This window comes from Petromyzon marinus, chromosome 53, assembly GCF_048934315.1.
Source record: "Petromyzon marinus isolate PM22_M1 ecotype Great Lakes invasive population chromosome 53, UKy_Petmar_22M1.pri1.0, whole genome shotgun sequence".
In the NCBI taxonomy this organism is placed as follows: domain Eukaryota; kingdom Metazoa; phylum Chordata; class Hyperoartia; order Petromyzontiformes; family Petromyzontidae; genus Petromyzon; species Petromyzon marinus.
In genome coordinates, this window is record NC_133719.1 from 10198404 (window position 1) to 10225760 (window position 27357).

The 27357-nt window shown below is 49.6% G+C and overlaps 1 protein-coding gene across 3 annotated transcripts; it reads right to left on the reverse strand.

The window, feature by feature from the left end:
• Positions 1-1557: 1557 nt before the first annotated feature.
• LOC116953976 (interferon regulatory factor 2-binding protein 2-A-like) lies at positions 1558-26863 on the reverse strand. 3 transcript variants are annotated; one of them, XM_032974325.2, is made up of 3 exons: positions 26616-26863; positions 15201-15780; positions 1558-7401 (listed from the first exon to the last, which is right to left on the reverse strand). In XM_032974325.2, the coding sequence occupies exons 2-3, from the start codon at positions 15721-15723 to the stop codon at positions 6632-6634; spliced, it is 1293 nt and encodes a 430-aa protein (XP_032830216.2). In that variant the 5' UTR covers positions 15724-15780; positions 26616-26863; the 3' UTR covers positions 1558-6631. The 3 variants fall into 3 exon arrangements, with proteins under 3 accessions (XP_032830216.2, XP_032830217.2, XP_032830215.2); XM_032974326.2 differs by lacking the exon at positions 26616-26863 and adding an exon at positions 22309-22450; XM_032974324.2 differs by lacking the exon at positions 26616-26863 and adding an exon at positions 19664-19897.
• Positions 26864-27357: the final 494 nt, after the last annotated feature.

Consider the following 27357-nt stretch of genomic DNA (forward strand, 5'->3'; position numbering starts at 1 on the left):
CCGATCCAGAATTGAAATCCTTTTATCACTTCGTGTGACCGAAGTTTGATCCACGGCCATTTGGGTAGCTGGGGAAGGTGGAGACAATGATCATCATCCATCATGATCGATGAGATGGAGGTGTAAGATAAAGAGAGGTTGTAGAGAGTGGAGGTTAATGGTGATTGAGGAGGTGGTTACGTTGGAGGTGGTGTTATTGCAGGAGGTAAAAGCGAGGAAATGAGGAGAGTGGTTCTAGAAGTAGTAGTTCTGGTGAAGACAGAGACGGTGGTTATGGTGCGGAGATTCAGGAAGAAAAATTGGTTGAAGTGGTGATAAAGAGTTTGAGGTGGTGATGCTAGAGGTGGTTGTGGTGTAGAGGTGAAGGAAGCGAATGTGATTCATGATGTGATTAAGACGTCTGCTGTAACGTCACTCCAGGTGGCAGCTGAAGCCCCCTCACCAAGCGGCTGTGGACAAAAATAAGAGACAGGCCCATAGCAGAACCTGTACACACGGCAAATACAGCAACAGGCTTTTGGCCTGTGTAAGAGCTTTATAGATCATAGGATTTCTCCAGTATAATATTCTGGGAAATTAATATTGATTAAAACTCAGCAGTTACATTCAAAACGTGAAAACTAAATTTGCTAATTTTAAATGGGCACGCATACCTAGGCTGGTTATATGCCCCACGCGTGTGAACGGATTACAAATGGGATTTTTTTTAAATGTTACGAGTGACCAAATGGCTGAGAATATATAGGGATCGGAGGCAGAGTGTGAACTCGATGTTTGATAATCACAGCTCAGTTGTGTAAAATGCCCCGAGTTAAATTATCCAATTAGTTCACCGATTTACACTGCAAACTAAGGGAAATATCCCTTCAGATAGATTTGTTGTAGCCCACCAAAATACACTGACAAAGCGGGCGAAACTCAGTTTAACACGGAGGCTTTCGCGACCAATATTATCCATAAGATTTCCACCTGAAGACGGAAGCTTGTGTTGCCTCCGAAACGTCGTGATTTAATTTAGTTTGCATTTATTTTATTTTACCTACGTGACTTTACCGAAAAAACCAAAGAGTATGAATCCTTGCAGTCACGAAAGCTTCAAATCTAGAATTATCCATAAGATGTTTTGGGGTATTTATATGCATCCATTAACCAACTTCCCCCCTCTTGCCTTCGCACATGATTGCCTCTCAAGTGACGACATCACATTCATCCCAGCCCTGTCTATTTAAGACCGAAACAGGAGAATTTATCCACAACAATCTCGCTGTCGCCTGATGCTGCTGCTTGTTGTTGTAATTACTGGTGAAATGTCACGGTACTCGAATTGTAAATGTTGTAGTGTGTTTATTCTCCAACACACTGGCGCGCTGTACGAATAACGAATTGGCACGCTTCGTCTACGTGACAAACCTTACCAATTGGCTGTGTCGGGTGGCGGCGGGTTTAACGACATTTATATTTGCACGGTCTAACCACAAACTCGTACATCACGTTGATAATTTGCCCCAATGTTGATGGAAATTTTTTTTTAGCAAACAGTTGGGACAGAAAGAGACATTTCTGAGAAGCAGAATCTTTTATTTATTCTGGAGAAATCCGATGAGCTATGAAGCTCTTTTTCACAGACGCATGAATCAGGCTGGTGTATAACGCACCTAATAAGTTAAGTGTATAAGCCCTCTTTCTCAACCCACTGCTGAATGAAACCCTTCCCATACTTTAAGCAGTCGTGGAGAATCTGACCATACTTCACCACACTGGTCAGTGCAGATTGTGGACGTGAGAGTAGCAGGACACCGCTCCCCCGAACACTGTCTTGTATTACACAATGGGTCAATGCTTTGCCAAAATAGGCGGCGGCCTAAGCCCCTGTTCGCGTGACTCGAAGCTCCGTGTTTTTTGGTTAAAACTTGAAATCACTTTCGACCGAGGAACTTGCACCAAAAAAAAATCAGTATTTGGAACGCCATAAATCTACGACTCGCGTCAAGGGCCTCTGCATTAAAACCTACCGTACCTCATGGTAGGCACGCTCCTTTTATCTCTAAAGTAACATACATTACAAAATTGGGTGTTTTATGTTAAGTAATGTGACGCATTGGATTGCAAAAAAATGCCCGTCCCGTTTTTTGCAATCCACTGCTGGATGAGGATCTCTGCCTGTGTGGATCACGGGAGCTGTGACCATACTTCACCGCGCCAATCAGTGAGGGATGGTTGAAAGGCGGGGGCAGTCGAATTATTGTAGAATCACAGTACAATCATTAATGTTGCTGCACTGCTCTGTGGCCCAGCACACATCTCTGCAGCCTATAACATCCATTATCCGAGCACTATTCAGCTCAAACCTTAGCTTCCGGAATCGGTTAAATTCTTGATTTGGTCAGAAGCACGTAGTAATGTGCATCGATTAAAAAAAAACCACACCTTATCAAATGTTTATCCCCATGCTCAAGTCGCACACACTCGGTGTCAGTAAACACTTCCCTGCACATCTCTGCAGAGAGTGGTGCAATTTCTTTCTGTCGCAAATGACGATCGCTCAGTTGTAACTAAGTGGGAGAGAGGGTTCCCTAACCGCGAGTTCACTTGGTTCAAATCCACACCAAGGTCCACTCGACCTAACTAACCATTGTCCCTCCAATGTGAGTAAACGAAAAACCTCTTAATGAAGACTCACCGCCACTTGCAAACTGACGTGGTACTGCGGCTAAAACTCAGGCTCTGCCGCCTTAAGACTCGCATTTGCTCCACCAGTACAGGGTCAGTCTAGATTAATAAATAATTGTGACAGTGCGTTGATAGCGACGCATAAGCACAAATAATAACTCAAAATGTTTCTAGAACACTGCTTTAAATAAACCAAAAACTGGAATTGACTTTTCGGGCAATGATCCTTCTGAAAAGCAGAGAAAGTCCAATGCCTAAACTACTAATCTTACCATTTAAGGCAGTATTATATTGTCAAATGCTTCAACGGCGGCGATTATCACTAACGAACATTCGTTGCAAGCAATAGGACAGGGCTATGATGGGGAGGCTTTGAAGTCGAACGTTAAGTTGGTAGAACCTTTTAAACATCTCTTGTTAATGGCCATTGCTTGCATTTGTACAGCAGTACACGTTCGTATTAAAGACCCCCTGTTTTAATAGTTCATGCCAAAAAACTAACACAAGTAGTCTATAAGGAAGGCTTCAAATAAAATTAATAAGTAACTACTTACACCCACGCGTGCTATAGGAGCAGACAGGAATGCAGCCCGGTCAGACCCAAAACTCCCCCAACCCACACAGCCCCTCACTCCCAAGCGCTCGCAGTCACCCAACACTGAGCGTCCCGCGCCCGCCGCATACCTGACACGCAAACACACACGGCATAGCCACCACCACGGGAACACTGCTCCACGACCGCAGCGATTCATTACTGAGGGGGGGGGGGTGGCAGTTTTAAAAGGAACAAACCCACTTTGGCAGCGGACGAAATCCGACACAGGGTCCTGAGCAAGCGAGGCGGCGTCGTGATGTGCGGTTACCGACGGGACTTGCGCACAGTGAAGCTGACCCAAGCCATTCTTAAGATTATTTAACCGACCAGGTTAACCCAAAGGTTGACCCAAACCCGCAGAGGTGATTGAGGCTCCAAGGTTGACCCACACCGCTGCAATGACCCGAGAAAGACCTAGGCTGCTTGGTTGACACAGACTGCCAGGCTGACTGACCGCTAGGCTTCCAAGCTGACTACAGCTGCCACGTTAACCCAAAGGCTGACCCGGAATGCTGGGTTAACGTAGGTTGTTGGGTACATCCAGACTGTTGGGCTGGCCCGAGTTTCGCCCAGGTTGAAAAGCTCACCGAGGCTAATGGGTTGAGTGCATACTGACCTACACTTCCAAACTTTCTTAAGCTACCAAACTGAGTCAAAGTTACAAGGTTGACCAAAGGCTGACCTTCGCTGCCAGGCTGAGGCTGCCTGGAAGACACACAAGCTCCGGCATTTGTTTTTTAAAGCTGTGGCGAGTGAGTCCGCTTGCTCGCCTACAAAGGTTACATCACGAGAGACATTCATCACGCTGGGAGGCCGAGTGTGGTCCACGGGGCAGCCAGTTACCGTGCGGTTCTGTTAGGGCATGTGTTGCGTTTTATTGTTTGTTTGCACACACAGTACAAGACAGGTCTCCCCCCCCCCACCCCGCACAAGCCACCCGCCTCCAATCACACTCGTAAAGCGCGAAGGGATCTGGGAGCTGGAACAAAAAAAACCTCATTTCTCCGAAAAATACGAGACCCGGTGTGGAATTTCAATTCGAAGTGGTGGGAGAATTAAGACTATAGCGTGTAAGCTTGAATCAGACTCGTGTGGAATTCCGATGAGACTGGTGTGGGATTCAAAACCAGACTAACTCCGAGACTCTGGTAAGAGTTGGGGTCGGAACACCATCACTACAATGAGTTTAAACTCACACGCGATTACCGCAACTCAAATTGTTCAAAAGAGAGTCCACGTGCGATGACTGCGTTCCATGCGGTTAACCACTACCCTGGCCGTCTCTTTTTACGGATAGTGAGGTTTCCTTGCATTACAGCACCATAGTACGTAGTGATCACACCAACTTCACAACCTACCACTGTTCACCTTTAAAAGCACGAAACGAAAAAGATCAACACTAGAAATGCTGCCCAAGGTCTCATTACGCCGCCGATCGTGCGATCGCGTAGCCAACCGCAGAGTTCCAACTACCGCGGGAGTGCAAATCTACAACTAAATGCACTTTAGACGCAAACACACGCACGACGACTGCATTCTTCAATCCCAACCCCCCCCCCCCCCCCCATGGGGCCTGTGCCAATTACCTTCTCTGTGGGATTTGTTGAAACTTTTTCCTAAACATGCATTTCCTCTTTTAAGCAAACCCTCGGAAACAAAAAAACAGAAATGTACAAAGTTCGCGAAGCACGGTGCGGCGTGACCTCCGCCACCCTCGCTATCGCTGAGTTTGTTGCCTGGCGCTTCCTGCTCGCGAGATCCCCCTGAAGTACCTGGGACACTGTCAAACAGTGCTCTCTAAAACCGTACAAACGAGTTTCATCTCTCTAAGCCGAATATACGTACAAAAACAAAACTCAAGAATACGTGGGCAAAAAAAAAGATCATCGACCAGTGCGGCGCGAGATTATACAGGTGGACGAGCTAAAACAACAATAATAACCCTAAGACCCGGATAGATCCGTGTAAACCCTACATCACCACCTGTGAGTGTTTTTTTCGCGCTTGACGTTGCCGTGCTTCACCGGGGGAGCCAGTCCATTCCTCCCCGTGCGTTACAGCCGCGGGACGCCGAGCGACGGCGGGCCAAAACCGGGACGGGCGTTACTGAAAGGGAAAATTCTTTTTTTCAAGTAAAAAAAAATCATGGTGACGACGGTGGAACGTGCACGGGCATTGGGGCAAAGTATGCAGCAGGGCTCTGTCGAGGCAGGCGGGTGAAACCGGAGCGGCTGGTTTCCGTGCCCCTTGTCACCGCCTTTTCGGCCACCGGCTGTCGTGCATGGAAGCGTGTGCGGTTAGTGTTACAGCATGCGCACGTCGGCAGCGGCACGACACGGTCTTGCCTCACAAAGGGGACAATGGCATCCGCGTCCTGGCGTCCTCGGCCCCCACTTGGCTGACCGTTCAGACTGCCCCCCCCCCCACCGCCCCCCTCAGCAACGTCCCAATGGACCACGGCCTGCTGGCAGCCGCTCCCCAGGACAACCGCAGGCAATCTGCAATGCCTGCGCCGCCGCACGCTCCTCCTTGCTCTCCTGCAGGGCCTGGTTCACTCTAAAGGAAAGCCTCGCTCTGCCGCGGTTTCCTCAAGCGCCGCGGCACGGCTTATCTGATAGGGCCGTGAAGCGTCTACACGTTTCTGGAATTTGCCAGGGGGTGTTGCCTAGGCGACGGTGGAGGGCGGGTGAATTTGTCTGATGGCGGTGCTGTCGAGTTGCGTCGTTCTGGTGCGGCGTGGGGGGGGAGCCTCGCGAATGCAGATGGGACAACCACTTTCGTTGTCTCAGGCGGAGGGGGCCCCCCCCGGGGCTCCCCCGGGCCCCCCCCCCCCAGCAAGGCGACGACAGTACACGAGGCCACCCCGTGCCGCCAATTTGCCCATCCCCCCACCCCCCCGCTTTGTCAATTGGCACCAATTTGGAACTTTCGTTCTTTAAAAAATTTTCAAAACGAAAAATATATGTGTTTATGTACAGCATAGATATATTTATTTTTTCATATTTTATAAAAACGTTCCACTTACGGGCTTAGTGGGCGGCTCAGTGGAATTATCATCATTGGAGAGGTGTTCTTCTTCGAAATAGTGCCCCTGCCACTGCGTACTCGGGTAAAACTCGGTCATCTCCCACAGGGCTCCTCCTTTACGTTGCCGTCAATCCATAAACAAAGACGGAAGGGACGGCATACTAGAAGCACACTAGACCTGCTCTAAATGTGATGTTGGCATAAACAATAATACACACACGTAGTTTAAAAATGAGCAACAAATGAAAGACACATGACGGGCAGAACAGCAAACCTAACCACCAATGTTTTTTTCCCTCTCGACGGCGAACGCAATCCACCGCACGGCCGCCGTCGCCATCACGGGTCGCGCTCCTTTTTGACGCGAACGTCGCCGGCCAGGATGGTGCCGATCTCCCCTTGCATGAAGGCCCACGGCACGGTCGAGCCCACCAGGGGACACTTCTCCCCGCTGGGGCAGTACACCTCGCCGCCCGCGCCCTGCGCCTTGATGCTCTCGCGCGAGCACGGGAAGCAGAAGCGGTGCGACGCCACCGAGGGGCACTGCACAAAGTGCGTGTCCTCCAGCCGCTCGCGGCACAGCGTGCAGCACAGCGGCGACGCCGCGCCCGCCCCCGCCAGCGCCACGCTCATGCCCACGCCCGCCTGCGAGTCCGGGATCTGCTGCCCGCTGGAGTTCAGCAGGCCCTGGTCGCCGCCGCCGCCGCCGCTACGCGCGCGCAGCTCGCTCGGCGAGCCGCCCCCACCGCCACCGCCGTCGTGGTGGCCGTTGCTGTTGCGGCGCGAGCTGGTCGAGTGCACCTGCGGGATGCCGTTATCTTTCGGCGATTGCGTTCCGCCGCCGCCGCCGCCGCCGCTGTTGGCGTGGCCGGCGTTGGTGCTGCTGCTGGCAAGGTTGTCGGTGGCCGAGATGAGGGCCGCCATCGGGGAGGGCCCCGAGGGTGGCGGGTAGGCCACGGTGAGCCGCATGCCGTGGTCGGGCGGCGCGTGGAGCCAGTGCGCGTGCTGCGCCGACAGGCGGAGGCCGCCGCCGCCCCCCGACTCGTCGTGCTTCGAGGGGTCCGGCGTTGGATCCGGGGACACACGGCGCTTACGGGAGAGGCGTGACCCTGTGGGCAACGACACACAAACGACACGCGAGGCAACGAGTGTCAGAGGGCAAGCACGGCACGTGGGAGCGCGCGCCAGCGGCACAGCATGGCTCAATGGACATTTGGCACAGTTGCACAGACAGAAGCGTGCATAAAACAACACACACACACACACAATAGTATAGTTGTCACGACAGCCAGTAATAGAATGTACCAGTGCACAGTACACGTGTGGATGACCATAATTATAATATTTCCATTTGGGGCGCATGACAACAATGAACCACCGAGTCATCAATCATCTCTTCGAGGTTTACAGAATGTTGAAGGCAATAGCCCACCAAATATTTGTACCGTTGCTTATTCGAGATTGGTTTCCCTGCCCCCCTCCGCCAAGGGACACGACTGCGAAAAGAAAATCTCAAACGTATTTTATTTCTAGTTCAACAGCCGCTAAAATGAGACCTTCCCCACCCGCATTGCAGCCTGCCCCAGCCCTGCTTTAGTAACCGACGATGCAGCCTAGGGGACGTTGCTGCCTGCCCAGCATCTGAGACGTGACTGGCGAGCGAATCATTCACGTCGTGGGGCAACGCGCCCGCTCGCCGCCGCCACTGACAGACACATCCCCCCCCCCACACGTCACGATTAGCATGCCAACAAACGCACAACCTTTGTGTGCAGCCCAGGTTTTGTGTTTCCCCTTTTCAGCCCAACGAGCTCTTTTTGCTCCGCGTCTACGCACTCGTGCAACTGCAACGGAACGACTGCCGTTAACACGTCCACTTAGACAACTGCTACGTTAATTTATAATGCAGTCAGTAAAATTCAAAACGAGCCGTGAAATAATTCATCGCCGCAGTGGGTTCAATTAATTCTTGCTATTCGTAGTGATTCAATGCAAGAATCCAATTATTCTTTTGTCTCGTTTTTTTGGTCTTGTGCAAGTCTCTCATTTCTTGTCAAGTTATTCCAGTTCAATTGCGCTACTACCGTTTAAGTAACCTCAGCATCTAATATCCAAATAACTTGCTTGAATCGCACCATTCCAACGCATTACTCATGAATGTGGAAATCATGGTAAACAATCGTGCCTATTTAAAGCGAGGTAAACAAATTTTCTAATGAACACAGAAACTGCAAGCCTGCTCTTACACTGATAAGTGTTTTAAACAGAATGACAATGCAAGTTTAACACCATTGGTTGTACAGTACAATGGTCTTTCACACCCATTACCTCTCGCTTTTACCTTATCTACATTAACTACAAGGTGCACAATGTCGCCAGGAATTGGAACACGTGAATAATATAATTCACCATCTCCTGCAAACTTGAGGTTACTTGACCGAGACTCGCACAGCTGGGTTCACTTTTGAGCAACTCGTTAAAAGACGCAGGTCCCACGCCACATGCTAATGGAGATAACCTCCTCGGCCTTGCTGGATGTCCATCAAAATATTATGACCACTCGGCAAGTTTCAAGCTGGGCCTTCCTCTGTTCCCAGTTAAGTCCCCCCCCCCTCCCCCGTTTTTTATTTAAAATTACTCTTCTTCGACCAAAAAAACCTGCAGTCTGATAATAAAACATTTATATTCACTGCCGATTAGTAAGCATTTGACATAATCCAGCCACCTCCACAATTAGATGAAATACCACCATTTGTTATCACGATTCATTTCTATTAAATTATTCTCTTTTGCCACGATGAAGCATGCAGTTACTGTAAACTTTTAATAAACTTGGGGGGTATCCGTGAACCAGCCACATAGAGTATAAATATAGATTGTAAATATAGCAAAAATAAAACTTAACTCACGTACACACGTATTGTGAGCATTAAATAATATTGAGTAATTGAACTGTTACACACTCATTAGTAAAGTCACGTGGCTGATTTTCAAACTATACTTTGCAAACTAATCTTTGGCCTCCAAAATAGTACGTGTAAAATACATACATTTTAACTCCTGAAAATGAGAAAGCTGTGGCGCAGTGTTTAGCACATGAACTCGGCAACCTGAGTTTGATAATAACCAGACAAGGCCAATATCAGTGACAAGTGATATCTAAACAGATCCTAGTCTCCCCTACCCCTTGACTAATCCTCACTGACCAGTTTGGTGAAGTATGGTCAAACAATCTCCATGACCGACATGTGTGAAGGCCTTCATCCAGCAGTCAATTGACGCAGCAGCGTGCGTTATAGTAACGAATTAATATTTCACAGTGAAACATTGACTCAGGCCTAAGGGGTGGAGATTGTAGGAATCTGTAGCTGAAATTAACAGCTCTGTACTATGGCTGGGATTCAAAGAAAGGATAATTAACATTTTAAAAAGCATCAGCATAGAGATTAAAATGTTATGGTAAGCCCCGCGAGACTGCCAATGGACCTTAACCTTTGCCTGGAGGCTGCAAAATACAGCAGGCGGTTTAGTGCACGTCAATTATTCACAGGAGCGTAAACAGATATCTGTGGAATCAGTGCAGAGCAGGAACTGCCCATTTATTGCTTTGAGTGTCGTTAAGTATCACAGTCCAAAGCAGGCAATGAGACGCACACAAAAGTGGACAAAATCGAACGTAAACAAATTCAATGTGAAAATATATACAGAAACGTAAGGCCAATGTATAAATAACAATAGTTGTGGAGAACGTTCATAAAAAAAATCCTCTCCACGTAAACCTATTTTGTTTTACGCAATCCATTGGACGCATGTCCTTTCGGGAGTGCATCTTATCAGCAACATGTATACATTTACATTTAAAGGAGCTGCACAAGCTCTTGAAACGTAATTTATTTCCACCTCGATGTTATTGACATAACATCCAACACAGCCGACGAGACCATAGCCTGTCTCTACATGTGGACCTCAAGGTGAGATGGCGTCAAATAAATCAGGTGGCGGCCGCATGGTTTGGGCGGCGAGGGGGGGATGTGGACATCTTGCATCACCCGGTACAGTGACCATGACGTCAAACAGACCTCCGTGACATCACCGCCCACCCCCACCGCCACGCCACTGCACTTTAGCCTACTGTAGTAGCCCCCATTCGCGACATCGCTCGCTTCTCTTCCCCTCCCCACCACTGACGCTGGGCGTTATGAAACTCCAACCCAACCGGCCATGCGTGTAAAATGGTGCCAAGTTAGCACACGCGCGCGCGCACACACACACACACGCAGCATTGTGTTTATTCACCTCTGCCACACACATGAAGAGGAAAAAACTGTACACACAAGAGAAACCGAGCAAGGAAGCCTCCATTTTGGAACTGTTTTTTTTCCAACCCAACATTTTTTCTGTTAAATTGTGGCCCACTAACAAGACACGGTCCCCGTGTCTTGGTCGGTGTCAAAGGACATTTTTTTAAGGCACACGGACGTAAATGCCACAACAGCCTAAAAAACCGTATTTCCGAACCCTAGTCTGTATATTTCCATGACCTTTGACAAGTCTAAAGTGTGACCAACTTCCTGTATACTGTGGGCGACTCCCTGTCCAAATTGTATTCCCTGGAAAGGGAATACAGTACACGTTGCGAGTACTCGTGGGCTGTGTACAGTACAGTCTTTTACCCGTCATTAACAACCGCACTGCTGAGAGTTCACACGTTTTGGGCAAACACAAAAAAAGCCCCGTTCTCACAAAGGGGGCGGAGAGCGAGAAGGCAACTGCGGCGTTCACCCTTGGGAAGAAAAAAACTCCACCATGGAGCAGCATCAGCAGCAACGCTGGCAATAATGGCTTCAGCATGCTGCTGCTATCGTCTGTCCCATCAGCTTAAAGCGCGCGCTTTCACAATCCTCCTTCCTTCCCTCCGCGATTAAATGCCCCCAATAAGCCTCGCGCTATTACTGTACGTGCTGCTGTGTGCATTTTTGCGGGCAGCTCACGTGGGGGGGAGACATGGGTGGGGGTTGGTTGGTGGTTGCTTGCACAGCGCCGTGTGGGTGATGGGCACAACAACGCCGCCCTGGCGCTTCTACGTTATCACTCGCGACCAGTTTTAACCCACCGCATTCGATGCATTACAACTCATCCATTATCGGGAATGTTCACAATTCTCGCATAAAATATAAATATACGGTACATGAGGGCTCTTTCCATTCCGTCATTCAGCTGTGCCAGCATCCTTTTGAAGAAAAACCGGCAGTCGCGTGCAATATTTATAGAAGCCTACGTCACTCCGGCGCTGCCACATATCCTGGGTTTTATAATGGAAAAGCAACCCCAGGGAGAAGGGGGGGGGAATACTCGGCATTGAAGGACGATGTCACGTCGACAGCGGCCGTGCCGTTCCACACTGGGTTCCAAAGCAGAGAAACTGTCCATGATTCACAAGCAGCGCGCGCGCACACACACACACAAGACAAAGAGACTACTCTCACGGTATAGCCGACACATTGCAGGGGCAAGTGCCGTTGGCGAGCACCTATTAGGGGTGCATACAATAGGGTGGTAACCAGGAGCGGGCTGCCCTCAGTGCTGATGTTTACACGCCACACCAAGTACTCATTTAGGGTTGGTGGTTAGTGCACTAACCACTGGTGCCCACCACTTAAATATCACAGGCACCCCACACGCATGACAGGCGATGGCGGGCACCACCCCCATTAAACACATCGTTGGCACTAAAAGGCATCATGGCCAAATAACTGCACATATCATGGGCAACAAGTGATACAGGAGTTCTATATATATCATGGGGAACAAGTGATATAGAACGGGGGTTCTGTTTCACATGGGATGCCAAACCACATCACAAGACACTAACACATCACAGGCACCACAGCAGCATCAGAAGCATCATCATAATTCACCACACTAGTGTTTTGGCAACACTAAACACCAAAAAAAACTGCTCACCATTGCCACACAATGCATAACACGGCAAACCACATGAATCCCCCTGAACTTAAAACATTAGCAGAACACACCTAGGCGGTGTTCCCACTCCGAACGAAACACCACTTTACACACCAGACGCATTAATGGGTACACCAACTATCAAACTATTTGCAGGATCTAGTGTCATCATGGCCCAAAGCTGTCGATGCCATCACACCTAGGCAATGCTCAATAACCTCTCTGCCAAGAACCGGATCTGTGTTATCCTGTAGGCAACGTGGCTTGTCCAACATCTGCCCTAACAGTATCCCACGCAACACTTGGTGGTTTAAGGTCTTTCCCTCGGTCGCCTGACCCGTGGAGACCATTATAATTCCTGCCTCCGGCCTCTGCACACGTCATACTCCGTGCAACCGTGTTTGCCTCATCGCATCTCTCACAGGAACGAACACCACATTCGGTCCATTTTATACCGAGCTATACATTTTTAAAAGGCATATGTCTTAATACATCACTTGGGAGAAAAAATACATGCACTGAACGACAAGAGACGAGGAAGACTGAAACGAAAAATATTTCCGATCTTGTAGATACGAGCTTGAAAAAGTAAGGAGAAATAAAGACTTTAACGTTATGTTGAAGCCCACCATAACAGTGGCGCTGCAATCTATTCTATTCTGGTTCAGGAGCTACACATTCTTCTTGTTCAGGAGCTAAGTGCCAATGTGAAGGTCTGCTATTGCCACGAGAGGGCTTCAGGAGAGAGTTCCGAGTAGTTTTGTTATTCCTCCTCCTCCATTAAAGCAAAGACGATAGTGGTTTGCTACATGGTCCATAATTTGGGTTGCATGGCCACAATCGCACTGTGCATTCTAGGATGGTGACGAGCAACGCAATCCCCACGCAGGGGATGGGGGACTTGAGTCGACGCCGAGGGACGCTGTCGAGATGTATTGGTTAATGGGGTAGAGGCAGGCTGTCGTTGGCAAGAAGCCGTGTAAACTACCTTTCATGTCTCCGCGGTAATTTGGTGGCAGAATGTTCGCCCAAACGCGGAGCCAGGGGATTGGTGTCGGTTTCAGTCTTCCGGATATGATGCGCATTGCATTAACACGTACGGCGTTCCATTGCAGTGATATCACCAGAGCGCTATAATGGAACTCTTGAAGCATAACTTTCAAGTACTGTATTTCCTTCTGTTGAGCAATGCTGTAAACTTGTATCGGACGGCCCAAGACACGCAGAATTTGCAAGACGATAGCCTACTATATCCAAATTGATATTCGTTTGTCTTCCTTTATCATATACTGTATATACTTCTGCAACACTTTAGAGGAAACAACTACAGTACCTTGAAGGAGCAGGTGACATGGTACCACCTTGAATTCTTATCAAGTGGCGGAAACTACTGTCCCTAACAGATATGTGATGAAGGTCTAAGGTACGGACCATTCCTACACCACACACCCTAAGCATAAACCCTTTCCTAAGCGTGACCTGTAAATCTTGACCTAGACGAAACTCAAGGAACGTCGTCCATTACCGTTTCATCAACTAAAAACACACGACCCACGATCAGACGAAAATCTGGTCTATTATTGTAGAAAGATCTGCAGGAACAAGTGCCAGACACTGTTTATTTATCTGCCTACTGTCACTTCCTCGTACACCTTATAGGGGCCTCTCACACAAATACAAAGATCCCCCGGATAAACTTTAACTTTAATAGACTGTTGGGGCAAGTGCTGTTAGCGAGTAGCACCTATTAAGGCCCGAACGGCACACGAGGGGTTGGGGTGGCCAGAACCACGCCCAGCCGCCTTTGTTTCCCCAGTACAACGTTTACACATCGCACTAAGTACTAATTTGAGGCTGAGTCGACCTAGGAGAGGCCGCACTAGGTACTCATTTGAGGCTGCGTCGACATAGGGGAGGGTCCTGGACCGGTTCGGATAATTGCCGCTGGTACTGTGAGCGGGAATCAAACTCGGCTAGAAGGGGTTCGAAGCGCAGCGAGCGAACCCTGACACTACCACGCACACCTCATCAATACCCGGCCATTCCCCACTAAGTGACGTTACCACAGCGCCTGTGCCAGGCCTGGTGCACTTTGAGGCCACGTGAAGTGTCTAAGGGTCTCCTCTCACCCAGTACAATACACACACACACACCTTGCAATGGTATGTAATCCCCTACCACAACACACACCTTGTGGGAAACCATGGCACCATAGAGAAAACAATACACTGTACACAATTTGCGCTGCAGGGGATGCCTCAAACACGCCTCGCACGGCCATGTGACATTCAAAGACAAACACCCCCGTATAGCCTTAACAAACTGTTGGGGCAAGTGCGATTAGCGAGTAGCACCTATGAAGACCGGCACGGCAACGAGGGGGTGGGTGGCCAACACCACGCCCGGCCGCCTTTGTCTCCCGAGTGGCGATGTTTACACACCAAACCAGGTACTTATTTGAGGCTGAGTCGACCTAGGGGAGGCCCAGGACCGGTTCAGATAATCGTCACTGGTGTTGGCTGTGAGTGGGAATCGAACCCGGTCACCAGGTTCATAGCGCGGCGCGCTAACCGCTACACTATCGCTCTCCCCACAATATATGTACCGGTACACTTGACTCGAGTGTGTAATAAAAACGGAACACACCTTTACATCAGCACGTAACATAGAGGCAGATGCCCCGTGTAGCCATAACAGACTATTTGGTCAAGTGCTGTCAGCGAGCACCGATGAAAGCCAGCACCTCGCCCGGCCGCCTTTGTCTCCCCACACATTACACACACACTTCAAACAAGTCACACAAACTCTCCACACCTTGCACGAACTTCTAACACACACGCATCTTTAGAAAACAGAACACTACACACATTACACATTTGGGCACTCTTATACAACCTTGCAGGATCGTCTGACACACACACACAACACCCTACGCAGTCCGCACCTTGCAAGAGCGAGCTGCCCGCGTGTCCCACGGTGCCCGCGCTGACCCCGGCCGTCCGCCCGCGCTGCTGCCCCAGCGTGGGGCTGTGCCGGCTCAGCTCGGGCGGCTCGTCCTTGCCGTGCGCGCCGCCGTGGCCCCCGTGGACCCCGTGGCCGTTGCCGAAGAAAATCCTCGCCGCCGCCGCGGCCGCCGCCGCGGCCGAATGAGGCGAGGCCGCGCCGACACCGGGAGGCCCGCCGCCCGATCCGCCGACCGACCCCGACCCGCCCCCGCCGGGCCCGTAGCCGCCGCCGCCACCGCCGCCGTCCTTGGGCTGCTTGTTGTGAGCGGAGGCGGCCGCTGCGGGCCCGTTGGCCCCGCGTTTCATGGCGCGGGTGGCCTCGATGACCAACTCGATGCGGTCGGCGCCCTCGTAGTTGACGCAGCCGCGGCACACGGCCTCCGAGAAGTCCCACAGCATGGCCCACGGCATGCGCGGCAGGTCGCACAGGTAGCACGACTGGCGGCGTGACTGCGCCGACATCTTCCCTGCCTTCCCACCCCCCCCTTCCTCCTCCTCCTCTTCCTCGTCTCCTCTCGCCTGCGCACGCAGTCGCAAACACGCGGCGGTGGTGACCCCGAGGGGATGGCCTCGCGAGAGAAGCAGTCGTGCGCGGTTTCCCAAAACACTCGCGTGGCACTCGCACAGACCTTGCTTTTGTGTGTGTTGTGTTATATGGCGGTCGTTCGCGGAAGTGTCTGCAGACGATCTTACACTTTAGACTTTAAACTAGACTTTTTAATGTTCGTTGTACGTCGTCTCGTTTGACCGAGGAAGAGGCGTCGTAGTCCGCACGTCTTTATCGAACGTTCGGTCAGCGGGGGAGGTTCAGATATGTTGACTGCTGCTGCTGTGCAATATACTGTACCGTGATTTGCAGTCGTACTGTATTACGTGCAATATTTACACAGCAATGGAATAACACAAAAGACAAAGATCCTCCCCCCGTATATAGCTTTAACCGATTGTAAGGGAAAGTGTTGACACTGATGAAGGCCGGCACGACACACGAGGGGGTGGATGGCCAGCACCACGCCCGGCCGCCTTCGTCTCCCCAGGTGCGATGTTCACACACCGCACCAGGTACTCATTTGAGGCTGAGTCGACCTCGGGGAGGCCCAGGACCGGTTCAGATAATCGTTACTGGTGTTGGCCGTGAGCGAGAATCGAACTCGGGTCGCCGGGTTCGTAGCGCTAACCGCGACACGACTGCTCCCCACAATATTTACACATAAATGGAATAACACACACACAATGTATACATCACATACCCTACAGACATTGGACCACGCCACACTGGTTTACGCCCTGCCATGAACTCGGCAACCCGTGTTAGAATTCCGGCCACGGCTAACATCAGTAGCAAGTGACGATATATGAACCGGTCCTGTTTCTCACAGTGCACCAAACCCGCATGAACCATCGTCGGTAAGTACAGTACGGTTCAAACGACCTCTGATCGATACGGCACGGGGGGGTGGGGGGATACGAGGTGTACATTCAGCAGCGGAAAGACAAAAAGGCTGTGAATAATAGTAAACCCGCAATGAACATCGAGGTTAAGCATGGTCAAAGACACCCCCACCGGCGTGTACCATAACGATGTGGAATGTAATGCCTACTATAATCACCCAGGAATGTCTGTCCTTAACGCTCGTGACGTCATCTCGACCAGCACCCCTCATTAATATTCATGAGCAGGTGTCGTCCTCCAAATGGACCCCCCCCCCATCCATTCATAATAATTAGCGGCTGACAAATGGGGGGCCGAGGCGCCTCTCCCCCCCTCCTCGGCGTCAACTCAACCCTCACTACAAAAGCAGAACCCTCACGTCACGTGATCTCCGTAACGCTGTTGTTGAGACATCAAAGTAAAAAGGACGTCATGATGAACTAGGGATTATAACCTTAAGATGAAATAAAGTCTGTGTCACCGCGGCCTTACAAATTGCACACGCATTGATGCAATGAATATATCACGTCGCGGTCTGATTTTCGCTTGCAAATTTAAGATTTACTGCAATACACCCGTCCTTGGACGGGCAAAAGGTTAGTCCTATATAAATGCAACGTAATCACCCGAAACAATACACTCCAATGACATACTATAGTGCACACCATACTATAGACTGGCATTGAATACGGTAGCGTGCAACGCAATAGTAATTATATACCCTAGTATAGAAGAGTATGTAGAGTTTGCAGCCTGACATAATACAATTAAATATTATCAATGATATAATATTTAGCAGCAGTACTGTATAGTACACACATACACATTAAAGTAATTGCCAAGAATACCATGCAATACGATGCACCCAATAGCTGTACTATTTAATATTGTACAATGCAACCCCATACGCAAACATTTATATCATGGGACATGCATGTGTAAGACGTGCAAAAGCAGCATTCCAAGCAATACAATACACAGCAACGTATTACAACATCAAAACACAGCAATGCAATACTTATGATACCATGCAATAAGTATTAAATACACCGTACTGTATTGCAATACAACGTACTGCATTGCAATACAATATATTTTAATAAAGTATGATGCAATACCATATTGTCAAGCAAGAGTTTGCAAGACGACAGTGTAGTGCACCTCCGATTAGCACGTACGGTGCGAAAGAATTTCATACGTCATGCAGTCTTTCGGAATACCATAGCATGTCACACAGAAATGCAATATAATTTTACTAGGTGCTAATACGCAGCTGTTTATTCCAATAAAACACTGTGACAGAATAACATAAACACACACAATGTAACGCTATGGGATATACCGTAGTTATAGAATGTCGTTCCGTCATAGCCTGCAACTATAGAATACACACAGTACACGCCATGCATTCGCATGCAACACAATACACAGCGTTGCGATGTAGCAACACTAATCATACGCAGTATAATACAATATTATATAAGAGATACAAATGTACGTCAATGCAATACTATAAGATTGCATACGCATGTATTTTTTAACGGTATTCATTGCAATACGTAGTAGACCCCTCTCTACCTTACAACATACGATGCGACAAAAACACAACACAATTGGGGACGTGGAAACATCATCAATGATTGATATCGACTTACATAAATTGTACTCTGTGGTCAAGTGTAGAGAATTGTAAATGATTCCAACACAAACTTACAATCGCGTCAAACTTCTCGGCCATAAACATCTTTGATCACTCCCCTAACGTTGTTTTTTATAACGCCGGGAAACCCTCAAGGTGTGAATGATCACTCCTCCTCAGTTGACCAATTGTTAAACATTATCGTTAGTTTGTACAAGGCTGACAAAGTCGGGAGAGGGCAATTATTTTTAATTCCCGCTCTCTCTCTTCATGAAGAATTAACAAGTTAAAAAAACTAATCCTTTCGCTGAAATGGAACAACCTATTGTTAACATTGCATTATTATTACGAATTTTACCGCGATCAACTACTGTACTGTTTATTTCCGTTATATTCACCCGCACTATATCATTTGCTCACTATTCGCGCCAGAAGAAAAACAAACCCATTAAATATTTTTTTAAAAAAATTAACGATTGATATTTAAACGACTTGTTTGTATGCGGTACTCAAGACGTACAAAACGGTGGAACGTAGTTTTTTTCCCAATCTTTCTTTAAAAAAAACAGCTAAAACGTCAACACAAAACAGCTGCAAAGTTACGTTCACGTACGAAGGCGCCATCGGTTCTCGAATGTCGTACGATACTGAACACAAAGGAGACGTAACGCCTAGTGTATATTAATTACACCACCACACATACTTTTGGCGCAACTTAAAACAACAGTTGTCGGGTTCGATCGCTGTCGAGGTCTCACCCGATTAAAAAAAAAATTTGCACGGAAACCTTTCGTTTGAAACGCAAACGACGAGCCGCCGATGAACGACCACCGTTGTGGCGTACACGGTACGGTGCGAAAGAAGTCCGACACACGCGCGCATAGCGCACGCATTACGCTGCACAAAGAGGGCACCTGTGTGTTACGGGGCTCATTTAATCTGTCTAATTCACCTTTTTTTTAATATCTCCTCCTCCTCTTCCTCCCACCCACCACCCTCTATCGTTCCCATAACTGGTAAATCATTCTAGAGGCTAAATCCGCGGCGGCGTGCCAACCCGCGTGTTTCCTGCTGTACACGTTGTGTGTGATTTGTGTGTGTTTGAGACACGGGCCTACTCAAGAAAGTCGCCGTCAAGAGCCAAGGTCGACTCACAAAAGGCGTTAACAAATCGGCGCGCCCGCACATAATTGCAATGAACTTATGATGGATGCATCGGGTGACGGGACAGAAGTTACGCATTTGCACGCCGTCGCCTTTTGACAGCGGACAACTGCACCGCAGCAACAACAACAAAAAAAATGTCGCCAAAACCGCCGTCGAAATTTTACCTCGCACAACGGCGGCGTCCTCACAAAGTCGCAAGCCGTCGATCGCGTCCCGACCGCGCAGCTCGTTACAGCCACCGACGGACACGAGCACCCACAACTACTAACACCACCACCACCTCCTCCTATACGACTCCCCGTTGTCGTTTCCACCACCACGAGCCCACGGACTCCCGTTGTTAGCTAGCGCACAACACGATCTGTAATGCGCAACGGATTCACGAACCCCCCCTCCCTCTCCCCCACCTCCTCACTCCTCCTCCCCTCGTCACCCACCCACCAACCCACCCACCTCCGCCCGTCTCGCGCTTCCCGCCTTTTTTTTGCCGTTGCTGCTGTGGGGTCGCCCGCGTCGAGGTCGTCTCGACCCCCCCCCGTCACCCCCCACCCCCGCGGCACCCCCCCCCACCAACCCCCCCAACCACCGCCCTCGTGGAGGCGAGGAACCCCAACGTCGACAGATCGTCGTCAACCGGGGCCTCGCTGGCCGCTGCGGCCGCTTGGTCCCTCTTACCTCTTCATAAACCGCTCCATCTCTTCACCCTCAACTACTCTACCTCCTCCACTACATCACCCGCTCCTCTACCTCCTCAACCGCTCCTCTACCTCCTCAACCGCTCCTCTACCTCCTCAACCACTCCTCATCCGCTCCTCTACCTCCTCATCCGCTCCTCTACCTCCTCAACCTCCTGAACCGCTCCTCTACCTCATCCACTCCTCTACCTCAACCATTCCTCTACCTCCTCAACCACTCTACCTCCTCTTCAACCGCTCCTCCACTACCTCAACCGCTCCTCTACCTCCTCAACCACTCCTGTACCTCATCCGCTCCTCAACCACTCCTGTACCTCCTCAACCACTCCTGTACCTCCTCAACCGCTCCTCTACCTCCTCAACCACTCTACCTCCTCATCCGCTCCTCTACCTCCTCAACCACTCCTCTACCTCCTCAACCGCTCCTCTACCTCCTCAACCACTCCTCTACCTCCTCATCCGCTCCTCTACCTCCTCAACCGCTCCTACCTCCTCAACCGCTCCTACCTCCTCAACCACTCCTCTACCTCCTCAACCGCTCCTCTACCTCCTCAACCACTCTACCTCCTCAACCACTCCTCTACCTCCTCATCCGCTCCTCTACCTCCTCAACCGCTCCTACCTCCTCAACCGCTCCTACCTCCTCAACCACTCCTCTACCTCCTCAACCGCTCCTCAACCACTCTACCTCCTCAACCACTCCTCTACCTCCTCAACCGCTCCTCTACCTCCTCAACCACTCTACCTCCTCATCCGCTCCTCTACCTCCTCAACCACTCCTCTACCTCCTCAACCGCTCCTCTACCCCCTCAACCAGTCCTCTACCTCCTCATCCGCTCCTCTACCTCCTCAACCGCTCTACCTCCTCAACCACTCTTCCTCAACCACTCCTCTACCTCCTCAACCGCTCCTCTACCTCCTCAACCACTCTACCTCCTCTTCCGCTCCTCTACCTCCTCAACCGCTCCTCTACCTCCTCAACCACTCTACCTCCTCAACCGCTCCTACCTCCTCAACCACTCTTCTACCTCAACCGCTCTAACCTCTTCAACCGTTCCTCTACCTCCTCAACCGCTCTACCTCCTCAACCACTCCTCTACCTCCTCAACCGCTCTAACCTCTTAAACCACTCCTCTACCTCCTCAACCACTCTTCTACCTCCTCAACCGCTCTAACCTCTTCAACCACTCCTCTACCTCCTCAACCACTCTTCTACCTCCTCATCCGCTCCTCTACCTCCTCAACCGCTCCTCTACCTCTTCAACCACTCATCTACCTCCTCAACCACTCCTCAACCGCTCCTCTACCTCCTCAACCGCTCCTCTACCTCCTCAACCACTCCTCTACCTCCTCATCCGCTCCTCTACCTCCTCAACCGCTCCTACCTCCTAAACCACTCCTCTACCTCCTCAACCGCTCTAACCTCTTCAACCGTTCCTCTACCTCCTCAACCACTCCTCCACCTCCTCGTCCGCTCCTCTACCTCCTCAACCACTCCTCTACCTCCTCAACCGCTCTAACCTCTTAAACCACTCCTCTACCTCCTCAACCACTCTTCTACCTCCTCAACCGCTCTAACCTCTTCAACCACTCCTCTACCTCCTCAACCACTCTTCTACCTCCTCATCCGCTCCTCTACCTCCTCAACCGCTCCTCTACCTCTTCAAGCACTCTAACCTCCTCACACGCTCTCGTCTCGATTCCCTCGCTCTTCTTGCTCTCGGCTCGCTCGAGACTTCACCCACCACCACGAGGCTCTTTCTCCTCTTCTCCCCACACCACCCCCATCATCATTATCATCATCATTAAACAATCGTCGCCGTTTTCCCGCCCGAGTCTCTAGACGCGCTCACCAAAATAAAATAAGCGTGGCGTGGCTGACCTCGTTCCCCGAGTGCTAATGAAGCTTCGACAGCCAAGCCTTAGCGGCAACTGTCCCGAGACGCAATCACATTCCGTCACAGGTACGCAGTTGCCGCCTCTAAAAATAACAACAAATATAAACCACGCAGGAGCGTGCACTGACGCAGCCGGACGAAGAAGTCTCAAGCGATCAAACACCCCAAAAAAAATGTCCCTCTACCAGCAGACAAAAAAAACACAATGGACTTTACCTCAACAAGCACAATCGCTGCTGTTGCTAATGTTGATAATAATCCTACAGTCGTAGACGGTGACCGTGTGGGGGGGGAGGGGGGTGAAGTCGCTTGTGGCAATGTCACGGAGCGCGTGGTCACGGAGAGGCGTGAGAGGGGGGTGGGGGGGGTCCCACGGGGTGGGGGGGTCCCACGTGACGGTGAGGGGGGGGCGGGTCCCGCGTGACGGTGAGGGGGGGCGGGTCCCACGTGACGGTGAGGGGGGGGCGAGCGGGGGGGGGTCCTGCGTGACGGTGAAGGGGGGGGCGAGCGGGGGGGGGTCCCACGTGACGGTGAAGGGGGGGGCGAGCGGGCGGGGGTCCTGCGTGACGGTGAAGAGTGGGGAAAGCTGGGGGGGGGTCCCACGTGACGGTGAGGGGGTCAAGCGGGGGGGGGGTCCCACGTGACGGTGGAAGGGCGAGCGGGTTCCGCGTGACTGCTTCGGCAGTCATCGTCGTGTTGGAGCCCCTATTGGCCGCGCATGCGCAATGGGCGCATGCCGTCTGGTTTATTTATTTATTACCCCCCCCCTCCCCCCGTGAATATTTTTTTGGGGGTTGGGGGGGCGACGCGACTAGAAAACCCCTCCATGGCAACCGGCCGTAGCAACGGCGATGCGATTGGCCCCAAGAGCGTCACGTGGTTATGTGAGAGGGGAAAAAAAGAGTTTGGTGCTCAGTGTTTACAAAGCGTTCCCCCGCCGCCCCCACCTCCTCCTCCTCTCTCCCTATTGGTCCATTCCGTCAATGGAATTTGAAAGACTTTTATACTAAAATGCAATTTTAGTTCAACGTGCACATCATTTGTGGTTGTGGTTATATATTTTGTCCGTGGTAATTATGTTTACGCTGTCGTTTGCGCGGTGAAATATTTAACCTATTTTTTAATTTCTTTACTAATTAATTTTTTTGAGGGACAAAATATTGCAATTGTAACAATATATTTGTCGGGAAATTATCGAGTAATTTTTTTTCACGGTAATTTTCCGGTTTAATTGAGCGAAACTTTGCTGTAACTTGGCATTGTACAAACTTGCAACGGTCCGTAATGTCGAATAATTCTCTTGAAAAGAGAGCTATCCAGCTCATCGCATTTCTGCAGTATCAACATTCTGATATTCGGGAATATTGCAGTTGAAACATTGGTTAAAGTTATTTTGGAAAAAAAAAAGAAATCAAATTCTAGACGTAGCTTCTTCGCTGGGTGATTTTGTGGACACTTGTGACAACACATTCAATAGGAACCCCTTCTTAAAACGTGATTTAACAACTCGAGCGAGGGGCATTTGTCGAATAAAAGCTGGAGATAAAAGCATGCGCACGCATGGATTCGTAGAGGTCGTGTAACATTCCGTGTCAACCCACAAGTTGTACCGCGTATTCCGCTACAGGGAAATCGAGTTTCCAGGTTCGTACGGCGTACAGCCGTTTCAATACGGACAGCAAAAAAATTGTCTATTTGTTTGTGTTTCTCTCTTGTGATGGGACTTTGTAGGATGAACTTTGAGATTTATAAAGGGGCACGCGGTTACCAATAAGGTCTGAGTTGGTCCGTAATAAGGTAGGGGGGGGGGCACTGATAAGGGGTTGAAAGGTGTAGCGTGATGATTCCCAACGCGAGTTTTGTCTTCGGAAAGTCGATTTATATAATTAGCAGCAAGGAATGGAAAGTCGACCGTCTGTTTGCTGCTGCTACATGCAAAAGTGTTTGCAGAATTGGGATTATTTTGCCGCGGATAAATGTCCAAAATGATGGGGCCACTTTGTTGAGCTGCTACCAGTTGTGATGGCCAGGTGGCTTTTGAAAAGTAGGTTAATTCCTCGGTGGGCTGGTTTAGTGTTGTGTTTGGGCGATTTTTGTTACCGTTATTTTACTTTGCACTGCTATGGTGTTATTGTAATGTTTGTTGTTGTAACATCATTACCCGCCCCTGCTGGACATCTGTGAAAAAGAGCTTTATAGCTCATAGGGTTCCTCCAGTATGAATACATATTCTGATTCTGAATACTGTCGTTATTTTAGCACCGGTTGTTTAGCTCCATGTTTCGTTCATTACTTTGATCGATTTGGTCGGCTTGCACAGTACGTAGCCAACCGTAGTGTTGAGTCTATGGGTAGTGTTGAGTCTATGGGCAGTGTTGAGTCTATGGGCAGTGTTGAGTCTGTGGGCAGTGTTGAGTCTATGGGTAGTGTTGAGTCTATGGGTGGTGTTGAGTCTATGGGTAGTGTTGAGTCTATGGGTGGTGTTGAGTCTATGAGCAGTGTTGAGTCTATGGGTGGTGTTGAGTCTATGGGCAGTGTTGAGTCTATGGGCGGTGTTGAGTCTATGGGTGGTGTTGAGTCTATGGGCGGTGTTGAGTCTATGGGTAGTGTTGAGTCTATGGGTGGTGTTGAGTCTATGGGCGGTGTTGAGTCTATGGGTGGTGCTGAGTCTATGGGTAGTGTTGAGTCTATGGGCAGTGTTGAGTGTATGGGTAGTGTTGAGTCTATGGGTGGTGTTAGTCTATGGGTAGTGTTAGTCTATGGGCAGTATGCATCCATAGTAAAGGGTGGTGCAGGGTTAACAACACATTAATACTTACGCGATCTAACCCAAAAAAGCCTACGTGTTAAACTGGGCAGTATTTACGTTGAACTTCTTTCGCATCGTACGTAGCCAACCGTGCTAATCGGGGTGTGCGTGCTTGTAAACGCCTGACGTTGTTTCTAAATGTGGAAGGGAAAAGACGGAAGACCTGGAGAAAAATCCACGCGACCACGGGGAGAGAGAGACACGTAAAGTCACGGCCAGGGTCTGGATCAAGCACACGACCTCCTGTATACCACGAGAGGTAGCTAACATAGATAGGCTAAGTTCCACAAATTAGTAACACAACTTTATACTGCAGGTGTGTTCATATCGTTACAAGAGTTATCACAGTAAACGTGTAACGTTGGGCTCACGTTGGTCCAATGTGACCCCAACGTTTGAAAGAGATACAATCAAATTGGCACCCTTGAAATTGACACAATATACAGGGAGCGAGTGAACTTATAATAATAATTCATAATGCATCTCACTTACCCAGGAAGGCCTTGTTGCATACCTTATTAGTGCCCTACCTCATTACAGACCAACTCAGACCGTATCGGTCACCCCGTGGTCCCTTATAAATCTCAACGTTCATCCTGCAAAGTCCCATCACAATGGAGAAACACAAACAAACAGACACAAAATATATTTTTTGTGTGCCCGTATTGAAACGGCTGTATGCCGTATGGACCTGAAAACTCAATTCCTCCCGTACAAGATTACGGGGTGAACCCATGTGGGTTGACTGCGATGTCCTTGAGTCTCAAGGACATCAGCTGTCTCAAGGCCCTTTTCTTCGTCCCATTCCATCAGTGAATGTTTGGTGTGGACATGCCGGCTGTAACCGCGCATCTATAATTGTTTCCAACTCATGCGCTCCGCACAGATGGATTCAAGAATACGATTGCTCTACTGCCATCTCCTGATCACCTCGTATCTCCGTTGGTGATCCACCAATCATTGTCTCTGATGTGCTGGATCACAGGCGAGTGCCATCAAATTGGGCCCTGCATCCGCGAATGTCATCATTATCCGTTCAGATTCGGCGTAATGACCGCGTCTTCTGTGCTCGTTTAAAAAAATAAACCGCTCGAGTCACTGTCTCACCATCATCAACCATGAGTGTCACTTCATCGCCGTCATTGGCGTCTCGTGATCGATATTTCTCGTCATCATCATCATCATCATTAATGTCACAGCATCATCGGCAGTAACAAGTGGAATTTCATTTCTCGTCATCAGCAGCAGAATTACAATCATAATCACTCATTATAATCATAATCACTCATTATAATCAGTGTCACATTGTCACATCACCACTAGCTGTAGCATTAGTGTCATCATCATCAGCAGCACGACTATCATCATCATCATCGGTGTTTCAGCATCTGCAACATTTATATTCTTTGGTTCTTTCGGTAAAAGTCACGTTGATCGGTTCAAAGACACAAAGAATATGAATTCCTGCAGTTACGAAAGCTTTAAGTCAAGATCTGCAAGGTTACTGCCATCATCAGTGTAACATCATCGTCTAATTACAACACCATTCGTGGCATCATTATAATTAATGCATCATTGACGGTGTCCAATCATAATAATCGTCACCATCATCATCATCAGTTCAAGCACGACCATTGTACCATCAGAATCATCATCGTCACGCCAACCAAATTATCGTCAAGCCTTCGGTCAGAAACAATTCTAAAACACCAACCTTGCACCACAGTTAGGCGACGAACCCGATAACTTTCGATGGAAGGCGAACGCCTTCCTCTCCAATCATCTCGATCTACTTCTCACTTTCGATCCGATTGTTCCTCCTGCTTCCTCTCCCTCCTCCTCCTCTTGCAGCCCAAAGAAGAAGAAGAAGTAGACAAAGCGACGTTCAACAACAACCCGGGGCTGTCGTCTTGCGTGACGAGCCGAGCGCCTCCTCCTCGGGAATATCAACACCGCCACCTCGTGGACTCGACGATGCCATTCCAGTCGGAGTGAGAGGCCAGGCCCATTGCGTCACTGTGGGAAAAAAAAAAGTGACCAAAGGGGCCGTCCATAAATGACGTCACGCACCTGGGGGGGGGTGGGGGGAGGTCAGACGTTTATGACGATGTGTGACGAGGGGGGGGGGGGGGGGGTTTGAGAAATGTGACGTCACATCAAAATGCGCAACTTTAAATAAATATAGACCAACACGTTCTACTTCATTAAATAGACTTTTTGATAAATGTTTTCTCCTACAACATCAGAGTGCAGCGCCATATTAAATACGCACTACAATGACAATAGTTTAAAGCGATTTGAAGCATGTTTTTGGGGGGGGGGGCAGAGCTTTGTGACGTCATATTTGAGGGGGGGGGGTCTGACTTTTTGTGAAGCCGTGTGAACGAGGGGGGGGGGGGTGAAAAATCGTCCAAAATTGCGTGACGTCATTTATTGACGGCCCCTGACAATACACT